Source organism: Lontra canadensis, unplaced genomic scaffold (assembly GCF_010015895.1).
Source record: "Lontra canadensis isolate GAN:19392208 unplaced genomic scaffold, GSC_riverotter_1.0 scaffold36, whole genome shotgun sequence".
NCBI lineage: Eukaryota > Metazoa > Chordata > Mammalia > Carnivora > Mustelidae > Lontra > Lontra canadensis.
In genome coordinates, this window is record NW_022631030.1 from 2713558 (window position 1) to 2736722 (window position 23165).

General features: G+C 53.9%; 1 protein-coding gene across 1 annotated transcript in view; it reads right to left on the bottom strand.

The window, feature by feature from the left end:
- The window catches only part of DSCAML1 (DS cell adhesion molecule like 1), a 338974-nt gene that overhangs the window by 52622 nt on the left and 263187 nt on the right, over nt 1–23165 (bottom strand). Inside the window, exons 12-14 of the mRNA XM_032868593.1 lie at nt 5628–5827; nt 4899–4995; nt 4125–4253 (exon numbers count right to left, since the gene is read on the bottom strand). Coding sequence (XP_032724484.1) covers nt 4125–4253; nt 4899–4995; nt 5628–5827 — 426 coding nt within the window. The remainder of the gene's footprint in view (nt 1–4124; nt 4254–4898; nt 4996–5627; nt 5828–23165) is intronic.

Sequence of the window (23165 nt, forward strand, 5' to 3'; positions counted from 1 at the left end):
AATATTCCCTTTCATATGAGCCTGGCTTACCCAGATTAACATATTTCATTAAGGGCTCTCTCTCCCTTTCTTCATCAAAGGGTTTCTGATGCAAAATATTCTTCTTAAAAAAATAAGGAAGTGGCTGGGGAGATGTCAGTGCCTTCTACTCTGTGGGCTGCTTGCCGGCAGGGGACCTGGAGCCTCTGTTTTTTTTAGGAGACTCATTTGCTGTAGAGGGGGAACAGCTCAGACAAAAGCCACCTCTGGAGGGTTTAGCTGCCCGTGCTTGGGAAACAAATCCATCTTGCATCTCTGACTTCCTCCTTGTATCATGGCCCTAAGTGCTCCTCTGCTCCCAATGGCAATCTCTCTGCAGGACCAAGAGGAGGTTCCCTGGGTCACAGTGACAGCTCACAACATCCCAATACCAGTCCTTCCAACAGCCACACTCTGGCTCACACGGAGCGACACAGCACACCAGGCAGGCTCACCCCACGGTGGCCAGCAGCTCGCACCATGAGGCTGCCTTCCGGGCTTGGAGGGCCATCCTTGACGAACCCATCTCCGCTCCTTGCTTGGGGAACAGAAGTGAAATGTAGTGTCTGCATTTTTAAAACTGCACCGCGCCATCTGATAGATTTGTGTGGACGGTGCTATTTATCATTCAGCATTCATGTATTATTACTCTGCTGCCTGGGGCCAGGAGAAGTCAGCGTGAGCGGGATGGTTTAGAAAGGGCAGACTTGGTAATTTCCCTTGGAAAATTAGCACGACGAGCAACACAGCAGAAAATCTGGCAAAGACAAAACTGTGGCAAAGAAAGGGGTCAGGAGCAGCTGGTCTGGACCCAGCGTGGGTGTGGTTCGGGGCAGGAGGAAGAGAGAGGGAGGGAGAAGAGAGGCACGAGACGGGCACCTGTGAAGAGTTAGGAATGTGCCAGGCTCTGTGCTAAGCACTTCCACGTAAGTCCTCACACTCCCTTAACCCTTACAACCACCCTGAGAATGACATGCTATTGGCCCCATTTGATAGATAAAGAGATGCCCAAAGTGACTTGCTGACGATCACACAGCTCCGACACTGGGTCAACCCAAGTCTTCTGCTTTGAGAATTGTTATTGTTCTACTACTCCACGTGTGGAAGAAGATTTACACACACACACACACACACAGATACGCACACGTGTGTGCACACATGCCCAGGCCCCTCCTTCCTTTGACTCACTTATAGTTCCCTGAGTTGTCTTTTTCATTGATCACATAATATAGTCTGTGGTGGGTTGCAATTGACCAGACAGTGCTTTGTAATGGTTCTAAAGGCGTGTGTGTGTGTGCATGCGTGTGCCCGTGCGCGTGTACACAGCGGATGTTTTCACTCCAAATTCTCTAGAAGCTCCAAAGGCAACACTCTGCCTCCTACTTCTTTTTCTCCCCCTACCACATGGAAGCTGCATGATTCTGCAAGAAAACTAGTGGGGCTCAGTCCATGTTGCTGACTGACAGACATCTGTCTCAGCCTGCAAGCCCCATAGGACTAGAAATTGCCACATGAGGTGTGGGAGTTCGACGGGAGTGAGGACCTCACGTTTATGAAAGGTCTGCTATAGGCCTGGGCTGGATGTTTTCTCTTTAATCCTCAAAACAGTCCTGCAGGATCGGCACCACCACTCCCGCCCTGCAGACGAGGAAGCTGGGTTGTGCTCATGATTTCTGCCTGGCGCCAGGTATGGCTCCCTGCAGTTCCCACGGAACTCCGTTTGCTCAGCGCCCACCGGGATAGGGGACAGATGCCCACTGGGGTGGGATGGTCTAGAGTACTTCAACCCAAAGACAGGGGAAAGGACCCGCCAGTGGCTCTGTGCTCTTGATCCTGTGATTTATTATTTTACAGATGCAAAGCCCTTAATGAAGGAAGAGTCTTCGTTACCCCTCCCTCCACTCTGCCCACCCATCCTGGTACCCCCAAGCTCTGGGAGCAGGTATGGTAGTTGTTCATTGCAGGAGAGCCAGAGGAGGCTGGGGAAGACACGGATGGGCTGTGAAAATAGCGTCTGTCCTGCCCGCCTCTCCAGCCCTGCTCTCCAGATGTGTGAGGTTCTCAGCTTCGCCTGGCTCCGTGGTGCCCCAGGAAAGGTCTGCACACATTAGAGCGTGGTCCGTTGCGGGGGGGCAAGTGGGCTTGGAGCAGCGTTGGGGAGGAGGGCAGGGAGGCAGTTACAGGGAGCAGGGGGCAGAGGTGCGAGTGACAACCCAGGCATCCGCTCCCACCTCTGACAATAATGGAGCAGAGCCCCACCAGCCATGGCAAGCTGCAGGGAGATGGAGTGCCCACCGCCACATGGGGATGTGCGCCTGCAGACCCACCGCTTCCTGTGTAGCTCCCGGGCCAGCCTCAGGAAGCTGTGGGTTGTGAGATGGACACGGTCAGCCTCTTCTCCTTTCTGGGCCCTGTGTCTCTGCCCGTGTCTCACTTCCCAAATACCCATTCTTCCACGGATGCCAGATGGATCTTTCCAGGGCACCACGGTACCCAGTTCTCTCTCTGGGAACTCTCAGTGACCTTCCCCAACAAGGTAAAAGCTCAGCCCAGAGGCCGCCTCCCAACCTGGCCCTAGAACACATTAACTCTGAACTGTATCCCGGAGCCTCTGCTAGACGGGACAGCTCCCTGCAGAGCCCCACTCGGGCTCGGCCCTTCCCCTTTCCTTGAATCCAGGCCCATCACCTCTCAGTCCCCAAGTCCTAGCTCTCAATGCGGCATCTACAGGGACAAGAGATGCTTCCCTGATGTCCCTGTGAATGGCAGCCCCTCCTCTCGCCACTCCACTGCACTCAGGGTGGACTCCTGGCTGGCTGGCTGCCACCTGACTTTCCTCCCCAGGCAGACCGTACACTTCTGAGGGTAGCTGTAGAAACCTGTATCAGAGATGTAGAACCTGGTAGAACCCTGCAGAACCACGTATCGGAGGCGACTGACCCAGGGACCTGGACAGAGCTGCTTCTCAAGGGGTCTGCTTTGCCGTGTCTCACTTGGACTCGCTCGGCTGCCCTCTCTGAATGCCTATCACGGGGCGGGCCGTGCACCAGGTGCTGGGAAGATAGCAGGGACCGGGACTTGGTACCTCCAGAGGAGAGGACACCCAGCCAGCCACTGGCCACGTGCTGTGCTAAGGACCAGAGGAAGGGTCTGAAAGGCTTCAGGAGAGACAGACTCTTGGATCTACCCTAAGACCTGGAAAATGAGCTGGAGTTGGTGGCAGAAGGGGACCTGGGGAGGGCTGAGTTCTCCAGAGTCCTTTTTGGAATTTGATTTCTAAGTTGTTTTGAAAAGCTTATATAGGCTTATGTGAATTCAAAGGTACAAAAGTATCCAGAACGAAGAGTGGGTTTTCCCCTCACTCACACATCAGGGTCCTCCAGACGCCCTCTCAGGGGGAACCCCTGTGACCCCTTCTCACAGAGCTTCCAGAGACAGTCACACAGACACAAACACGAACCTCTATAGCTCTTCTGTGGCTTGGTCCCCTCCGACACTCTTGTCCTCTCTGAGGTTCCCTCCTTTCCATTCCTGCCACCTGACCATGGAGCCCCCATTTCCCTGGAGACCTGCTCCACAGGGCCTCACAGTGACAGGCAGCCTCATGGGGGCTAGTGAGGGTCCCAGGGGAGGGCTCTGAAGGGCTACCAAGACGGCAAAACTTAGATTTAGGCTTTTCTATCCCCCAGAGACCAGCAAGGACCAGCTCTCTGACCCCCACACGTCCCCATCATCCCAAACCAGGAGTTCCCAGATGACCTGGCCAGATCCGTGAAGTCTCTGACCCCATAGACACAGCCCATAGCCCCTTAGCTCTGGGCCTTTCCATGCTTTAAGTCAGACCACTTGTGGATCTTGCTTCAGGGACAGTCCTGGAAAGAAGGGGCTGACCCTCTCTTCACATCAATTGTGGGTCCATCTGCCCCTCTCACAGAATTCTTAGCCCAACCAAATCCCCTCTCTTATAAGCCACAGGAGTTCATACACTGGTGGTGCTGGCGTCTTTGCCTTAGCTGGGCAGCTTGGAGGCTCAGGGACTGTCCCACCAGAGGGGCAAAGTCAGGGCCAGGGCACAAGGGCCGGGGAAGGCGGAGGCTTCACCCTACCTGATTTGTTCTTGTATTCGATGTCAAAGCCCGTGATGATGCTGTTCCCATCAAACCGCTGGGTCCAGCGCAGGTTCATGCTCCGAGCCTTTACCTCTCGGATCTCCAGCTCAGGGGGGTCAGGGGGCTCTGGAGAGTGGCAGATGAAAAGAGCAGAAGTGAGGATGGCAGCAGAGAGCTTGGCCCCTGCCTATCTGCAGAGATGACCAGGGTTTAGCTGTATCCCTGAGGACTGGTGACAACGGTGCTCTAGCCAAGAGTCCTGAACCCTGGGTTCTGGACAAGGGGGGACTGGGAGGCCCAGCAGTGGGGTTCAGAGCCCGAGAAGGGGCCATGTTTGTTTTCCTTCTTTGTTACCCTCTCTTCCTTGGCCTGGTGGGCGGGGGGACAGGCCCTCTTGTAGGGATTTCCTCTGACCTGATGGCCTGTTTGTACTCCATGAAGGGCTCCCAACTTTCCCCAGATTGACTTTCCCTTCTCTCACTTTCTCCAGGGTTTGAGCCCACAAACCCAGATGCCTCCAGTTCTGGAAGCAGCAATGTGTTCTATAGTGATGAGTGCCAGAGTAAACCTTGCTGTCTAAAGTGTGCCTGGAAGGGCCTATATTGCCCTAACTCTGGCCAGAAGAAGAGTGGAGGAAGGCCCTTCCCAGGGGCCATTTCCCGTCATCCTCCACCATGGCGTGGGTGATGCCCCTGATCTTGAGGTGGAGTTAGCAGTGGGTGCCTGGCTCCCTGAGGAAGGGGTTAGGAATGGTAGGGCAGGTGAGGGTACCTTGCACAGTGAGTTGGATCAAGCCCCGGTCCTCCCCATATGAGTTGATGGCATGGCAGCTGAAGAACACAGAATCCCCACGGTCAGCTGGCTTGAGCTGGGAGGTGGCCAGCAGGGGCAGGAGGATGGGGAGAGAGGGAGGAAATGCAGAGAGTGTTTTAGAACTTGTCTGCTGAAGCGGGCCCACTCTTGAGGGGATCAGCAAGGCCACTTCTTCTGGGAGGGGGACCCATAAGGGGCTTTGTCAAGGGCTCCTCTTCCCAGAAAGTTCCAAGGATGGAGGCTGGAAGAGTCCAGGCATGAGGGGGCTGAGGGGGTCCAGGAGGAAGAAAGAAAAGAGCTAAGGGGTCCCAGGAGGGAGGGGAAAGGGGCTGAGGGGTTTCGAGAAGGAAGGAATGGCCGAGGGTCCTAGGACAAGGGGAGGCACTGAGGAGTCCCAGAGGGAGGGAGGAGCTGAGGATGGGAGGGAGGATGGAGACCAGGGGTTCCAGAAAAGGGAGAAGGGCTGAGGGCTCCACACATTTAATGGGTGTGGGGGTTGTCAGGAAGGAGTCATAGGGAGGTTCTAAGGCAGAGGTTCCTGAACAGACAGGAAAGGGAAGGTGCCTTTTGGGGTTGGGAGAGGGGTCCCAGATCCCCATTTACTTCCATTAGATACAGATGTAAAACTGTGGGAACCCCACGTTCTGAGATTTGGGGTCCCCCTGAGACCGGGGGACGGTCGCTCACCTTCAGCGTGGAGACAACCTCGTCGCCATTGTCCTTGGTGGCGATGGCGTACCGCATGACTCGGTCGGGGTCGATGACTGTGTCCCCCTTCTCCCAGCGGATGATGATGGGCCGCTCACCCCGCGCTGTGCAGTTGAGCTCCTTCGGGTGACCCTTGATGGCGATGGTGGTGTTGGGGTGGGAGGTGATCATGGCTGGGACTGGGAAGGGGAGGAGGTGCAGGAGGCCCCAGTAAGGGGAAGGCCGGGCTAGGGGAGGGGCATGTGCCCAGTGCAGAGGCCCCACCCCCGCGGCCCCTCCCCACGGAGCACCTCAGCCCCAGGAACAAGGTCTCAAAATTGTGGGGCCATGCTATAGGAAGCCCCACTCCCCTGTCTCCCTTTCCCCCTCCCACCCGTCACTAGAGTGGCCTCTCTCTTCACCAGGGATTCTCCTATTCCGTGGACCCCTCTCCAGAATGCTTTAAAATGCACAACATACATAGAGTTACAAAGGAACCAAATATATCGAAATATGGTGATACAAATATTAAAAACCTTCAAAAGCAAACTTTTTATATAGTATATCCCATATCAACATATATATATTTTAATTTTTTAATTCACATATAATGTATTATTTGCCCCAGGGGTATAGGTCTGTGATCAATATATATATATTTTATGACTCTTTATCAAGGTGATCTAGTGCTGGGTTATAGTAGCACAAGGCTGGAACAGCCATGAGCAGGGAGGGTATCTGGAGACCCACAAGCTAGAACTGCGGTGTGGAAACATCTGTGGTACTGCCCCAGTACTGCTCCTGCTGGGCTTTGTTGTTTATATTCAAAACCGAAGGAAATACTACATCTCAGTTATAAGTTGGTGGAAGAAAAGGTGTGCTCTCTTTTCTGACCATAAATCATGGACTCCTTGAATCAGGTTCATGGACTTTCTTTGGGGGCGGTCCCTGTGCCCCGGGTTAGGAGCCCTGCTCTACAGCGTGGTGGCCTCTGCTTTGTGTTCACAGCTCAGGCTCTCTCCATGGCTCTGGCTCGGCTGGTTGGCTCTTTTTGAACCGCTGAGAAACTCCCCTGTTCTTCCAAACAAAATGCAACCAAAAAGCCTGGCGAGCATCTCTGTGATCAAGGTCCCTCCAGCAGTGCTAACCAGTGACCCTGTGGTGACTCTGTGACCCTCCCCACCGCCACCCCTTGCTGCTGACCTGCGAAAATCATCATGAAGGAACCAAGGCCCCAGCTGGCCATCAGGAGACCCCCTCCTTCTGCCCTGAAAAGAAGCATCTAGATCTTGACCCTCTTCGGGGCCTGAGCACCTTGTCCAGCAGCAGTAGGAGTAGAGGGGCAGAGGGAAAGATGACGATCTTGGCTGCCCGTGAAACCCCGTCCCCATTCTCCTCCATCCTGTTCAACAAATATGCATCGGTCGCCTAAGCCATTCCATGGCACTGTGCCAGGCTTGAGGGGGGACACACATGATGGGAGACAGGGTTCCTGCTTGGGAGGAGAGGCAGGAGGGGGAGAAGGGAAGGGGAGCGAGACACTTGCGTGAGCAACATAAAAAAGAGGAAGATCTGAAGAGTGCCTCACAGAGTATTAGGAGAGATGACCGTGACTGAGGACTATCTGGGAAGGCACCATCCAGCTGTTTTACAAGCATTTTGGGGGGACTTATTATGGGCCAGGCCTTGTGTTGGGTTCTGAGTGAATAGGACACATCAGATCTCAAGGAGTTTCACAGTAGCGGTGAGAACAGACAAGTCTAGCAATTCCCGCACAGAAGGGTAAGTACGAGGCTGGGGAAACGCATGCCAGACACAGCGGGGCATCCGTGGGGAAGGAAGGGTATACCCTAACCAGTGAGACCTGCTCGAGCAGAGGCAGACCTCAGAGAGGCGAGGGGTCTGGTGCACCTGGAAGACTGTCCTTGCCCTTGCCTTTTCCTCACTACCTTCCTGGGAAAACCTGCCTCTCAGAGTATCCAGTGGCTCTGACCTCGCAGGAGTGCCTGTTAGCCAACCTGGAGCCCACACGCTGGGCTGGGCCGTGCTTAACTGTCGGACTGTAAGAATCAGACACCATCCCACCTTCCTGCCCCGATCCACGGTGGGGAGAGGACCCCTCCTCACACTGAATTCTGCAGAGCAGAGACCCAGCTCCCAGACCCCATCACCATCGGCCTGCTTGGGCAACAAGAAAGCTTCCCATCTCCTCTGTGCAGCCAGCGCCCGGCTCCCCTCGGGGGCACCATGTCCCTGCTCTGCTTCAGTGGCTAACCCTTTCTTTCCCTCCCAGTGCTCTCAGGATTTCTCTCCCTTCCAGCTTTAAGGACCTACTCAGACAAAGTTCTTCCCGGCAAACTCTCCTGGGTCACCTGACTCCTGAGGACGAAGATGCCATGCAGCCATAATGATGTGTCCTGAGACGCCCGACGCCAGGCGAGGACACATCTGGAGCAGGTTTGGGGGATGCAGGGCGGTGTCTGGTGTGCCTGAAGTCACACTGCGCAGCCAGCCATCTTGTCGGCCTGCTGTCATATGGGACTTGATGCCAAGGGCAGCCCTGACCCTCCGGCCCCTGCACCAGCCTCTTAGCCAATCCTTGGCCCCGGCTCATCAAATAATGAAGCAGATAAATTTTATAATGCACAGCATTACACCAGGATATACAATAAAACGAGAAAGACAAATAACGAGGTGCAAGTTATAATGAAGAAAAAGCCTGCAGTCAGAGACATCCAAGTATGAATTATTGACTAAGGTTTTACACTTTCAAGGATGTGTGGAGGAATATTTTCCATCAAAGATTTGCATAATTCACTCGTATAAACCTGGGTAGAATATAGAGTAAGATTTTACATCAACACGTTAGGACTTGCATTGCAGATGCCTCCATTTATGTTCTGGAGGACTGAAATGCAGGGGAGTGGGGGCAGGGGCATGGGCGCTGTGAATGGTCAGAGATGGAGGCTGGAGACTCCCAGGTAGGCCAAGCCCTGAGGCCTTCCTGGGGAAAAGGAATTCCGCTTCTGAGATGTTGCTGAGACCATGGAGGAGTTGGGGGATGTCCATGCAGAGGAGTGTGTGTGTGTGTGTGTGTGTGTGTGTGTATGTGTGCACGTGTGGGTGTGGGGTGGGAGTAGGGTCAAGTGTCAGCAGAGGTCAGAGGCCTGAGGAAGAAGAGAGAAAGGAAAAGTCTTTCTCTGGAAGGAGGACTTCAAGTCTCCACACCAGAGCAAGAAACTTGTGACACATTCCCCTTCTGCTCTCTAGGAAGGGTTGTGCTAGCCTGTGCAGGGCACATGTGTGAATGATAAAGACACCCTCTGGCTGGATGCAATCTGGTGTCAAGAGCCATAGTTTGGCCAATGCAGTAGAAACTGGTTTCAGACTCCACTTGCCCCTTAGGCTAGGCACCTTTGAGCAGTGCACAACCTGTGCATCCGTACATGTCAGTCCCACCTCAGGAAGTCTTCCCAATCATGTTTGTTCAAAGAGACAGACATGGAGGCAACCAGAGACAAGGGGGACTCCAGAGATCCCACTTGGTCCTTCAGCTCTGAGTAACAACCACACCTGGGGCCTGGGGTGGGCTTCCCTTCCCCACCGTTACTGCAGCAAGCACCATGCAACACAACCCAATGCTGTCCTCACAGCCTCAAAGCTCAGAGCATGTTCAGGGGAGCCCATCTAAGAAGAGGAGACTGCTTCTGTGGCTCCCCACCAACTTGAAGGGATTGGGGGCCAGGCAGGCATGGGTTCTACTTGTGTCTTCACCAGCTGTGCAGCCTTCAGCAGAGTACAATCAAGTTCTGTGAACCTCATCCCTTAGCCTTATCCTCAACCTTATCCCCTGTGATAAGAAGACAGGACACCTCCCCTGTAGAGCTGTTATGGGGAAAAATAGGTCCATATATGTAGCGTGGCTGCCGTACAGCAGCTGCTCGAGAAACCCCAGGGCTCTCCTGACCTCCTGGTCCAAGAAAAGCACCAAATAAACACATGCCTTCCTTCAGATGCAACTTGTCGGGCTAGTCCACAGACTCATGGAGCCCTAGAATTGCGGAGCCCAGATAATGTTCAATGTTGCAGTTACGAGTCACATAGGCTACCAGGCGCTTGAAATATAGCCTCTAGAACTGAGAAGTGCTGTAGCCACACACAGGCCTTAAACACACAGGAAGGAAATAATGTAAAATGTATCACTGATAATTTTATGTTGGCTACATGTTAATATTTTAGATACATTGAGTTAAATAAAATACTGTTGGTCCTTCAATACCATGGATTTGAACTGCCTGGGTCCACTTAATGCGGATTTTAAAAATTAGGTACAGTAAATAGCACTGCAAATGTATTTTCTCCTCCTTATGATTTTCCTAGTAACATTTTCTTTTCTCTAGCTGACTTTACTGTAAGGATACAGTTGAGAACATACACAACATACAAAATACTTGTTAGTCGACTGCTAATGTTCTCAGTAAGCCTTCTGGTCCACACTAGGCTATTAGCTGTTAGGTTTTGGGGGAGCCAAAAGTTATATTTGGATTTTTTTACGGCTTTGGGGGGTTGGCACCCCTCCCCCCATGTTGTTCAAGGTCAACTGTGTGCTATTACAACGAATCTCAGTTGTTTCTTTTTACTTTTCAAACATGCGAAAATGAGAAGTGTTTAGATTACCTGCATGGCTCATGTTTTGTTTCTGTTGCATGGCATAAGTATGGGGCATCTATCCTTTGTTTTACAAATGAAGAAACTGAGGGCACACAGGGAAGCAATCCAATCAGGGGTCCCACTGCTAGTAAGCAGCAGGGCATGTGAGAGGTGGTCTGATGGGAGAGGACAGTGCTTACCACACAGAGCTGTAAGCTGGGTGGGGGAGGAAGGTAAGGCAAGGCTGGGAGAACCAGTTCCCAGTTCTTCAGCATCATAAGCACAAGCCCCAGGGGACTTGTGAGGGCTGGATCTGGGCACTCCACTTGGCGGAGGACATTAATGAGCTGGAGCGTGACCAGGAAGATGGGCACATTTCACACTGTGCCGTTGGAAGCGTGGCTGAAAACCGGGCATCTGTGGGTGCCCAGGCAGGGAGTGGGATGGGGGACAAGACACCCGAGTTCTTTGATAAAGGGGGAAGGACCAACCTTCTCTTTGGTGGAGAAGGAATCTGCTGGTAGTTTTTGCTATTTAGGGAGAGGGCTGCGGTGGGAGGCAGTGAGCTCCTGCACCAGAGGTAGGCAGTCTCAGGCACCGTAGAGGAGATCGCTACAGGATTGGAGGACTTTGGCCCTGGGGGTGTCTGGGTTTCTGGAGAGATGGGAAAGATGGTCTGGGAATCTGGCTATTTGGAGAGGCAATTCTGTGAATCAGCATACTCTTCTTTTCGCATATAGGATCTTGAACCCCGTCCTAGGCAAGAAGCAGAGAACCTGCCTCCTCTTTTCTCTCTGCCCTACCCGGTCTCCCTGCCAACACCAGAACAGAGAACTCTACCCCTGTGCCCCTTCCCCTGCCCTGTCCCTGGCCTCTAAGAGCCACAGTGCCCTCCTGCGCCCACAACTTGGGGGCCCCAGCCCTCTCGGCTGCTGTGGAGATGGGCTTAACAAGACAGCCCCGTCAGAGATGGGGTTCCAGGGTGGCCACTGCCCCCCCGCGCCCCACCTGCTCTCCTCTTCCCTCTGCCTCCTCTTTGCTTCTTGCTCTGGTTCACAAGGTCTCTGTGCTCCACCGAATCACAGTCATAAACACAACTGAACCTGAACCTTCATAGCACCAAGGCTTCATAGCACCAGAGGACTTTCTGGGTTACAGCACCCCCCCACCCAGAATTCCCTAGAGAGATGTTCATGTTCAGTCACCTACCTACAGGAGCAAAGACACACACACACACACACACACACAAAGCAGTGATAAAAACACACCCTAAAGTCACAAACACGGTTGCCGTAACTGCCTGTACTCTGACCTCTACCGTGGACTCACACACGGTGTCACATACAAGTAACATGATGCAACTGTCAGTTGCATGTCAATATCCTGACACGGTTGCTCAAGCTCATCTCCCCATAGCCAGGCATTAGTAAGTTCCTCTACACACACACACACACACTTTTATGGTTACCTTTTACTGTGAACTTACCATGTACCATGTGCTAACAATATTCTAGGACTTTAACTGAATTAATTCATGTGAAGTAGCTCCTGGCTCCAAAGCCTGTGTCCTGACTAAGCTCCATGGCCTCCCTGGGCCTGTGATGCCCATGATGGAGCTGGCAATAAGTGGGATGCTTTGCTTCTTGGCTTATTGCTCAATGATCCCCCCTCGGCAACAACCATGGGAAGTCTTATTATCACCATTTTTCAAATGAAGAGACGGAGGCTTCCAGAAGGCAGTTCTCCCCTCTCTAAGCCCCTGCTACTGTGGTCATGGGGGACGGACACGTCTTGCAGTCTGTTTGCTATGCACGCATGGAGTCTCTGGCTTTGGAAAATGGAATTTGGCTGTCACCAAAGAGCTGGGGCTTCTCCGTGGTGGGCAGCCCCAGCAGGGCACTCCCAGGGTGGGCGTCAGGGATGGCTGCTTTAGGGGCTCAGCGGGGAGGAGGGGAGGGATTGTAGGCACAGGGCTGAGTCCTCTGTGACAAATGCTAATAGCAACCACATAGGCAACATGGTGCTCCAATAGGACACAGGAGGCTTTAATGAGATACAATTTCTCTGCTTTCCTGCAGTGTAATTCAATTAACAGCCAGGAAAACCTAATTTCTTTTTACAAAGAGGGGTGCGGGTGGGGGGAGAGTCTCTGGGGACCTGGGAACAGAGAGGGGCTGGGCCTAGAGGCATCAGGGAGACCCATGTAGGCCAGCCGCCTCTAATACATAGCTCCTTCCAATATGGCCCCTTTAGGTGGAGAGGGTGGGCCATTTCCCTGGGGTCCTGGAGGAAGTCCTGTGTGGACTGGACCAGTCTTGTTCAAAGCCTTACAGCCCCAGCACCCGGTATAGGGCCTGGCACTATGCATTACCAAATTGGGACAAGCCTGGTAGAGGCCGCAGATGACTCCCTGATACCCTATGTCATTGCAGTTGTCCCTCCTCTGGGCACTGAACGGGCTCCCTGGCATGGTGTATGTCATCTACTGCAGGATCCTTGTACTCTTGTCCCCGGCTGGGAGACTCCACAGGACAGAAGCTTCTCTACGGAAGACTCAGTGTATTTGTGGGAAAGCTCCCAAGTGCAGGACACCAACCTCTCCTGTTCCCCACCCATGCCCTGGGTCCCCCTGCTTGGGTCCATGCTTAGACTCACTCCAGGGCAGGGAGGGCACTTGCTGGGCCTTTGGGCACCCAGGCCGCTGCCTTACAGCCATGCAGAAATTTCAGATTTTCTCCTCCTGGTTCTGTCGGGGCCTTCTTGGCAGGAGCAACGGAGAGGAGGAAGGTGCCAGGCTGAGCGGAATCACCCCCTCCCCTCACTCCAGGACCCTCCTGGGGCAGCAAGCCGAGGGGAGAGGAAATCAATTTCAGAAACAAGACAGTTGTCAGAATCTGATGTAACCGGTTCCCGTCTGTGAAATTACTCACAGGCCGGCTCCTGTCACCCCCGAGGTCCTGCCCAGACCAGCTGCTATTTACATTTTAATTTGATGTGAGAGGCTGATAGATTTTTAAAACACCGTGAGACAGCTCTGCTTCCTTGCTCACCCCTGGCATCCGCAGACTTTCTGACCGACCCCAGGCTTGGAGAGGGGGTTCTGGGGCTCCTACACGCTGCCATGGGGATTGCCAACTGGGTCTATTTGGCCCCTGCCTTGCTCCCCCAGTTGCTTTTCTCGGGGTCCCACTTCCCAGGCTGGGCGGGGGCAGGGGATCTGTTCCGTGCAGTTCACATAAACCCAGAACATCCTTCGTGAGGAGCTTTACTCTTGTTAAGGAGGTGGCCTGGGGTTATTAGCCTCAACAAAACCAGTGAGAAGTGGAGGCTCAGAGAGGCTAGGTGGTTTGTCTAAGGTCACACAGCTGGTAAGTGGCAGGAAGGAGACCAAGCCCCAGGTCCCCTGACAAGTCATGAGCTCCCTTCCCTCTGGTTTCAGTCCAGACGCCTCCTTTTGCCTGGTTGATTTTGCTCCCACTCTGGGCTTTATCCCAGGAGCGGGAGCTGGGTGGGGATGATGTAGTGCAGATGAATCTTGGGGGAGCGCAGAAGGAGCCTGGAAACTGGAGTGGGGCTGGGGTGGTGGGGCCTAGAGGCCAGGCGAGGTGGAGCTAGGATCCTGGGGACAGCAGTTAGCTGGCAGTGAGTCAGGCTGCTTCTGTCTCTGTCTCCCTCCCTCTCTTCCGCCTGGTGACTGGAGCTCAGCTGGTGTTTCTGACAAGTCCCCAAGTCACCAGGGAGGGAAGATTCAGTGATGAATGCCCAAAGGAGAGAAGCAGTATGTGCAGGAAGGAGATCATGGAAGAAATAGGACCGGGACGCCGCTGGCGGTTGGGAGAGGCCGGATCAAATGTGGAAAAGGCAAGGAACGTTGCGTTCCGCAAGGAAGCACGGGGCGCCTCTCCACCCTCTTTGTGGGCAGGAGTCTGTGGTCCTCATGGGGCTTTCCGTGACTGAGGGCTGCCTGCGGGCCAACTCTGTCCTGCAATCTTAATCGTGCATCAATTTGCTTAATCCCCCAACAACCTTGTTTTGATTTCCACTTTGCTGATGGGGAAACTGAGGCTTAGAGACGCCTGAGATCACACAGCTAGCCACTGGCAGAGGCAGGACTTAGCCCAGGTGCCTATGGTTCTACCCACAACGGGACACGGGCCAGAACACCGCCATGGACGGGGGCGCAGGTAGCCAGGAAGAGGAGCGCGAAGAGCCCAGCGTCCCTGAAGAGAAACGCAGTGAACACGGCGGGGAGGAGATTGATCTGGAAACCAGGAGACCAAGGGGTTAGGCTATTCTTGCTCTCTTAGGTGGGAGGTCTGGGGGAGAGGGTTGAGGAAGTCCTCAGGCCTGGCTACACGTACAAATTACCTGGAAAGTTAAAAAAGAAGAAATCTTAGGGCACGGTCCCCATGCCCAGAGGCTCTGATTTAGTTGGTCCAGGGTGGGGCTGGTGGCAGATTTCCCTAAGAGCCTCCCCCACCTGGAAGATTCTCACACGTGGTCTGGGGGAAGAACCATAGACAGGGCAGAGGACCCCCCCCACACCCTGTTCTACCTCCCATTCTAAGCACATGCCCTTGGGTGCTGCCTCCGCTGCAGGGAGGACCATCTTAGAGCCAACAGGTCTTAGAGCCAACAGGATTGGAACAAGAGCAGCAAAGTCCTGTGGTTCTTCATGTCTCTAAGGCAGAAGATCCCTTTTTCGGGAAGTCCTTCTGAGAGTCTAACTGAAACCTCACGAGGATCTGTGCTGAGCTTTTCACGAATTAGGATGCTCTGGGCAGGCTAAAATGGTTTTCTGGATGTCCCCCTCTTTGCCCCCTTGGGAGAGGATTTTCCAGGGGGACAACTGAGACCCCGAAGGCTCTGGGGAGCTCTACAAACCCACTTGTCAGAGGAGCAGGGAGCCTCCTGGCTCAGAGTCTTTTGTTTGGGAAAGGATTACATGTACCCATTTGAGGTGAGGGGGCCCCTCCTTCCCCCAGAGCAGCCGACTCCCCTCCTTCCCCCCAAAGGCTTGTGTCTCCTCCTTGTTAACAAGATCGTGAGGAGAACGGCAGCCCTGTTTGGTGGAGTGAGATAAGCCTCCACAAAGGGGCATTGTTGGCACACGGGGTGCTGGGCCTGGAGCGGGGTGGGTGGCAGTCCTCTGAGCTCAGCCAGGCAGCAGCTCCCGGCTTCCCCAGGGAAGAGCTGGTTGGAGGGGGTGGGGGTGCCTTCTGGTTTCTGCTTTGTTTTCTCCCTTCTTAAAGAGCCAGGGCCGTGGCGTTGTTAATTTGATTGGACCCACTTCGGCTTCACGTCTCCCCTGATTAGCCAAGCTCCACCTGAAGCATGAGATGAATTCAAATTGCATGCAAGCAATCAGCTTCGCTCTGAGGGGTGGTGGGGAGATGCCTGGGGAGGCGGGGACCCATGGGACCCTTGCTGTCCACTGCCTGTGTGTGTGTGTTGGGGGGGGCACACCTGGCAAGAACAGTGTGTGTGTGTGTGTGTGTGTGTGTGTTTGCATGTGTGTGTGTGTGTGGGGGGTATGTGTGTGCGAAGGGGCTTGGGGTGAGGGTCTCAAAGGGCGGGATTTTTGAGACTCACACTACAGACCTGCTTTCTGTTCCGGGGTGGTCCCTGTTGAGACCCTCCCACTCACCAGGCCTTGCTTTCTCCAGCTTTAAAATGGGGTCAGTCAGTTCTTGGCTGCTTGCCAAGGAGTCCAAGCCCAGACTCCAGGCGTATTCTCAAGTCAGGGCGGGGACCTGCTTCTCCCCTGCCTCTGGCCCTCTTCTCTCCCCAGACTGTTGGGAAAATGATACTACTCTTAAAAATAGCCACCATGTATGGAATGCTTGCTATCTGCCATGCACCTAGATTAATGCTTTACATGAATTATTTCATTAAATTCTCCCCACTCCTCTTCCCCACCACCCGAGAAGGTGGGTGGTATTTTTATTCCCGTTTTAGAGATGAGAGAAGGCTCTGAAGTTACCGGACACCAGCATGCGGATGGTAACGCCATCTCTCGTTACTGGGAAGAGGCCCTTCTGGGACATCGCTGGGAACCCCCTAGAGCAAGGGTCAGCAGGGTCTTTCTGTAAAGGGCCAGACAGTAGACATTTCAGACATTGCAGGCCATAGGTCTCTGTTAAGATGACTCAGCCCGGCCACTGTAGCCTGAAAGCAGCCCTGGGCAGTAAGACAGGAAGAATGGGCAAGGCTGCTTTCCGGCAAAAGTGGCAGCTGGCCACGTCTGACCTCAGGCCCGGTTTGCTGACCCCCGGCTCTAGAGTTCCGTGCACAGGAGTTTCTGCTTGTTGCGTTTAAACAAGGACAGTTGTAGGATGTTGGAGGGGATGACATTTCAGCTGTCAGAGCTCTGGAAAGCGTGAAGTTATCGTATAATCACCCAGCATGGGTATTGTTATGGGTTGGGTTGTGTCTCCCCAAAGACATAGTCAAGTCCTAACCCCTGGTACCTGCGAATGGGACCTTATTTGGAAATTGGGTCTTTGTAGTTGCCGTCTTAGCTTATATCTTGGTTACATTTTACCGGAGCAGGGTGAGCCCCTAGTCAATGGGACTGGTGCCCTCAGAAGGGGCGGATTCAGAGGAAAACTGGTGTGAGGACGCACAGGGAGAAGCATGTGAGGCGAGGCAGAGACCAGAGCGGGAAGGGAGCTCGCGCCCCTGGGGTCCGCACGCAGAGCACGGCCCTGCTGACTTCTGCATTTTTGCGTGTCTAGCCTCCCAGCAGGGCAGGAGAACACATTTCTGGGTTTTTAAGCCATCTGGTCTGTGGGACTTTGTTACCCACGTCCCCGGAAAGTTATACAGGGATCCAAGGTGTGAGGGAGGTCTTCGTGCCAAGTGCCAGGGAGGACCGCTCCCAGCTTCCCTGCATGGAGCTGGAGGGGGCTTCATGAGGTGGGAGGCAGTGTGCACTTTGCTCTGCCTGCGCCATGGGGAGCCCCTCCCCGTTTCCTCCCACCCCGGGCCCAGGCTGGCCGTGGGCAAGCAGGTGCGCCAGTGTGCTGGGGCCCCACGTACTCAACCCCTAACCCCGACACCAGGGATAGGCACTCGGGGGGGGGGTGCTCTGTGACTACTGAATGACGAGTGGATAGTGGCAGGCCAGGACACGAGCAAACATGAGCAGGAGAGAATCTTCAGAATCTCAATCCCACCATATCTCAAGTGTCCTTAGACCCGAGAGGCCAGATGGAAGCCTGGTGCTCCTGGGCTGGAGGCCCCAAGGGCTGGGCAGGGATGGGGTGGGGGCAGGGCTTGGGGGGGAATTCTCCGGTCTGTCCATTGGTCTCATTCTTTCTGCCCAGGACAGGACACCTGCCAGCTAAACACGATGACTCCTGAGTCACCTATGGGGCGTGGGGATTGTGCCAGCGTAAGCGCGCTGCTCTAGGCAGAAATCCTGGCAGAGTGTCAGCCAGTGTCTAGCTGCCCCAGAGGACCTTGTCATCCTGCCTGGATCTGGCCGAAGTGAACACACCCTTTCTCCATCCTCATCGGCTGCACTTCTGCTGGTGACCCCATGGTGCCGCTCAACTCAGCGTCAAGCCTTGGCTCTCCGGGCTCCATGTTCGCCACATTGTCAACGCCTGGTGCTTGTTCCTTCATAATGACCCTCAGATTCCCCCTTTCCCTCCATTCCCTGCTCATGATCCTAGTATCAGTGCGGACTTCCCTGCCACTATTCCCACAAGCTCTCTCCCTAATCTTGGGCTGCCACCCTCTCATAGAGGTTCTCCCTGTGGCCTCCCACACGGCTTCCTACCCCAGTGCCTTTGCTCATGCTCTTCCTTCTGCCACATCTTCTTTAAGGCTCAAGTCCCACTCCTCTAGAAAGCTCTGTTTGACCACATCTGTCTGCACTGGGTTTTTCCATCCCTTACCTAACGTTGCACTTGTAGAGCCAGACCCCTTAGCACGTGATCCTACCTTGTTTAATGAAGGGTGGTTCCAGCTTCCTCACTAGTCTCTGAGTTCCTGGGGGGCAGGAGTGGAGATTTAACCAGGAAGTACCTGTTTGCTAGTTGACTGATCTAAAAATCTGTTCTGCCCCTACCATCCAGAGGGTCTCCGAACACAACCGAGGCTCCTAACTTAGGGCAGGGTTTGGAGGCTCTGCTTCTGCTCCCTGCTTGCCTGCGTTTTCTCATCCAGTAAACTGGGCCACCCAGTGAGAACCCCCGCTCCCTTGTGCCTCAGAATATTTACTGCACCTTTTCCTTGATTGCATGTAGGATGCACAAAATTCTGTTCATCAGAACTGCTGGAGCTGAACATAAGGAAGGCCTTGAAGGACACCTTAGAGCCCAGAGCCATCTGGATGCTCTCCTGTGCTTGTGGTCATGGGGACTGCCTGCCACCACTGCCTAAAGCCTCTAGCCAGGAGCTAGGGGCCCCAGTGAGCCTGGGGCCAAGATGTCTCCAGGTACAGGCACTTTCACATTGGGACTGGAAGTCACACAGGCAGGGTGATTCCTGCTGTCCCTTCCAGCTTGTCTGGGGACCTGGCTTGTCATGGAGAGGCGAGGAGGGGCCAGGAAAGTGGGCTGTTCCACACAGAGACTTTTATTCTACCTTGAAACCTTGTACAAAGGACCGGTTTGGGGCTGGGTTGTGACACGGGATGTGACAGGCTCCGGTGACACTGGTGGCCTCTAGAGGGAAGATCACCCACATGACTTTGTTTGGACATGCCTGTATCTCTAACCCTTGAAATCCCGAGGGCTCTGGCTTCTGAAAGCAAGCTTCCAGAACTGGTAACACATGCCCTGCCTGATCTCTGTCAGAACAGCAGAAGACGGCTTGTTTGTTGAGATCTGTCCCTGTCTTCAGGGCTGAGGGAAGGGGACAGAGGGAGAGGGACTTCTCTTAGTAGAGGTGCAAACTGAGTCTGGGGAGACGAAGTGACTGGCCCCCGTTTACTCAGTGTGTAGAGGGGGACACTGAGACAAGAGATCAGGACTTCTGCCTCCCCACACGGGACCTTCCTGTCCCCCAAGCCATCTCTTCATTCTGGTGTCCCTGGGTCCTGCACAGGGTGGGGAGAGCCTGGGTGGACCCGTGGCTGCAGACCTCTTTGGGAGGATTTGGCGGTGGGGAGAGCAGGATGGAGCCCGGCCTGGAGACACGCTATGTCCAGCCTCTTGCTCGTCCCTGTTTGATGAAGCAGGAGGGAAAGCGCAGCTCCGTATTCTATGAAGTCTAAACATCAATAAGGCCAAAGAGCCAGCTGGATAATCATTGCCATGGAAATCATGGCAACGGTTCATTCCCTCCTCCCCTCCCTCGCTCCCTCCGGTACCCGAGACCGGGAGGCCAGGCCCCAGGCTTACAGAGTCTCTAGGCTTGGCACAGACCGGGCTGGAGCTCCCTCAGCTGCCCTGAGGCTGGGCAGGGGAGGCTGATTGAGGACCAGCCCTGGGGTGGGCAGGCTAATGTACTGTCACCAAACTCCCTGGCTAGGGCACGGTCAGCGTCAGCCCCAGGCCCGTATGACTCGGAGGCCAAGCATTGTCCGGCTTTGCTGCCTGCCACCTGGCTTTCCTTGCCCCCCTTCCTGCCGATCCAACAGAGGAGCCGTCCCACACATCCCTCAGCCACTTAGGGAGACTCATAAGGGCAGAGGAGAGCACTGAGGGGAGACCGTGGTGCCGTGTAGGACTGGACCAGATCTAGGGCTGGGGTCAGTTGGCCTGTTGTCCCCAGCAAGACAGGCCAGAGTGGTCAGAGACTGCTGCAGAGCTGGGTGCCAGAGGCAGGCATTCCCACAGAGGGCAGGGAAGACCAGCCCAGCCTTCAGGGAGCTCCAGTCTGGTAAGGAGACAGGCCCTACCACCAGACACCACAGAGGAAAACCTTGGGCCAGCGGCTTGGTTTCCTTGTACCTGTTTCTTCTCATGTGCCCAGAGGGCCCTTACAAATATGTGTGTGCGCATCCCAACCCACACGTCCAGGCTCCCTCTGGGTGTCCTGAAAATAGCCATCCCTTCAGTCTAGGGGTCACGCTGGTGGTAGGGCCCCTCCTTGGGAGGACAGATTGGGGAAAAAAAACTGCAGAAGATCCTAGAGGTCGGCTTGGGGCATTTGGGTAGGGAATTCCCTGGGCACCTGGAACGTGGTCTAGAAAGGGGTTTGTGAGCTCTGGGTAGCCATTTCCTTTGGCCATAGACCCCTTGCCCTGTGGGAGGGACAGGGGTTGATGAGGGCAGAAGAAGCCCTTTCGAGCAGGAGCCCCAGTTACTGGGTGCAAGGGAGGGGCTGCTCCTGTCTGAAAAGCAAGAATGCCCTTTGGGTGAATTTGAAATTGGGATCATCTTGGGTCATGGGACACACGGTTGTCTTTCCAAGGCTCTGTATCCTGCCCTCTGTACAGGTGACCTCGTCTACCCAGGCCAGGGACTTCTCTCCCTAGCGTGGGCCCCTCCCCTCCTCCAGTCCCCACTTGGCTCCAGCCTCCTGCTTCCTGCCTCCCAGTGACTCGGCTGGATGCGTGCTTGGAGAGGGCTCTTGGATCTGGCTTTAATTGGTCTGACATTTTGCTAAACAAACAAATCAAAACTCAGACCAAACAAAGAGCCCTTGTGGGTTTAATTGGCCATGGGTTCTGCCCCGGCCCAATTGCCGGAGCATTTACAAAGTGGAGGAGAGTCTGGGGGATATAACAGAACCTGTCTAATCAGGTAACCGGGGCACAAGAAGGCCTCTGAGTCCAGGGAACCACCGCCATGGTGACGACATCAAAACACAGCCAGCCCCTCGCGCCCCAGACTAAGCAGCCTGGCTTTTCACCTGCCTCTCCGTAAAGCATTCTTTTTGAAGATGGTTTGTTTTTTTTTCCCTGTGTGCCAGTTGGAGGAAGGATTGCTTTCTCCTCCTTTTGGTCATTCTCTCTCTCTCTCTCTCTCTCTCTCATTTTCAAAGGGACATAAAAGGTAGCTGGTTGTGGTATTTTGTTAATTATATTTACTTTCAACCAAGTCCTGGGAGGAGGTCTGATGTCCTGAAAAGAACATGGACACTGCGAGAACCATAGATTGTTTGATCTGGAAAGGACCTTGGGATCAGTTAGTGGCCAGATTCTAGAACAGGACTCTTATTGTTCAGAGGCACACCCCAAGGCCCAGAGAAGGAAGGGGATAGCTCTCAGATATGTGGCTGGTGAGTCACGGAGCTGGAACCAGCACCTTCTGACTCTGGGTCTTTGTACTTGCTACCAAACCTGGAGCGCACAGAGGGAAGTTCCAGTCTCAGCTGGGACTGTATCACCCACTGACCTTGATCCAGTGCCCCTACCTTCTTGGGAAAGCACTTATTGCCTGCTGACCTCACAGGCCAGGCGTAGGAAAAGCTCTATAAGTTATTACGTGCTGGCCTGTGACAGTGGCAAGGCAGGGCCATAAGCTCAGGCGATCACGGGCTCAGCTCACACCAGTACTCTGGGGACCAGAGAGCTGTGGGGGCCAGTCAGGCCTGGTCAGTTGCCTACAAGGCTCATTGGAATTCTGAATCCCACCAGACCCCTGAGCGCTTGGAACTCTAGTATGCTGCTTGATATCAAAAGTCAATGCTACCGAGAAAGAAAGGGCTTAGCTTCCAGAGCCCATAAGCACCTGACCTTTCATGTTCCCTGTCCATCTCCCTTCAGTCTCCACCAGACACTGAAGCTCCCAGTTCACCAGATGACACTCGTGGACTGCCCTGCCTCCACGCCCTTGTCGTGCTTTGCCCTCCAGGATGGAATGACATCTGTCGCTGTTGGTTCCTGCCAGATCCTCGTGTCCGTTAATCCCCACTTAGAAACTATTGCTTTGTGGAGCTTTTTTGGACACTTCCTCATTCACCCCAAAGTCAAAATTGACTTTTCCTTCCCTGATTCTCTATGTATCACCGTGTTTGTTGCCTTGTGAGGCACTTGTCATTTTGTCCATAATAGTTGTTTGGGGTAGATGTCTACCTCCTCCTCAAGATAATAAATTTCCTAAAAGCAGCAACTCTGTCTGACTCACCACTAGATTTTCAGCCCCCCAAATGGACGATTACTAACGATTATTGCACGTGTATTTGGTGCCACATATCACGTTAATTGCTCTAATTAACAATAATTAAATGTTTCATTTAATCTTTTCTGATGAGTAAAAAGTATTACTAGTCCCAAACTTATCGAGAAGGAAATTGGGGCTTGCAGAGATCATGGTCCAAGACTTCAAAGCTATCAAGTGTCAGATCTGGGATTTGAACCCAGACCTGTCTGGTTCTAAAGTCCGTGCTCTTAGTCTGGCGTTCAGTCGGCCTATTGAGCGAGCGCTCAATGAAGATCCACTGAATTATTATTGCAAACCATAGGGGCCAATGGTACAGACACCCCTCAAGGGAAACCAACCACAAATGTCCACTTTGACACTTGGATGATTTTTATGATGTGTGTCCCTTTCATGTTTACAGTTCCTTCCTTCTATCTGGCTACAGTAGGGATTAGGGCCAGTTTGCCTTCTGAGAGTTCGCAAAAGGATGAGGTCTGACAGGGTGGCACCATATTGGGTCAACATTTCCTTGAGTGTGCATCGACGTAAGCCTTGACATTGGCTCTGAGACCTTGGAATGGCAGTTCCTGTGGCCAAGTCTGCAGGTGCGTGAGGGGAGCGTTGGTGGTGGTGAGTGTTTGAGATGGATTAAGGGATGGCCAGGAATGGCGTGTCCCCAGCCATCTGATGGGTGATGCACGCGCCTGGGTCCTGAAGGTTCTTCCCTACCTTCCTGTGTCCTTTCCACTGAAGTCAGGGTGGGAAGATAGGAAAAGGCTGAGGGAATGAAGGAGGAAAGGGCAGAGCAGCACCGGGGAGGGGGGAGGACGAGCAAGGGGAGCAGCTG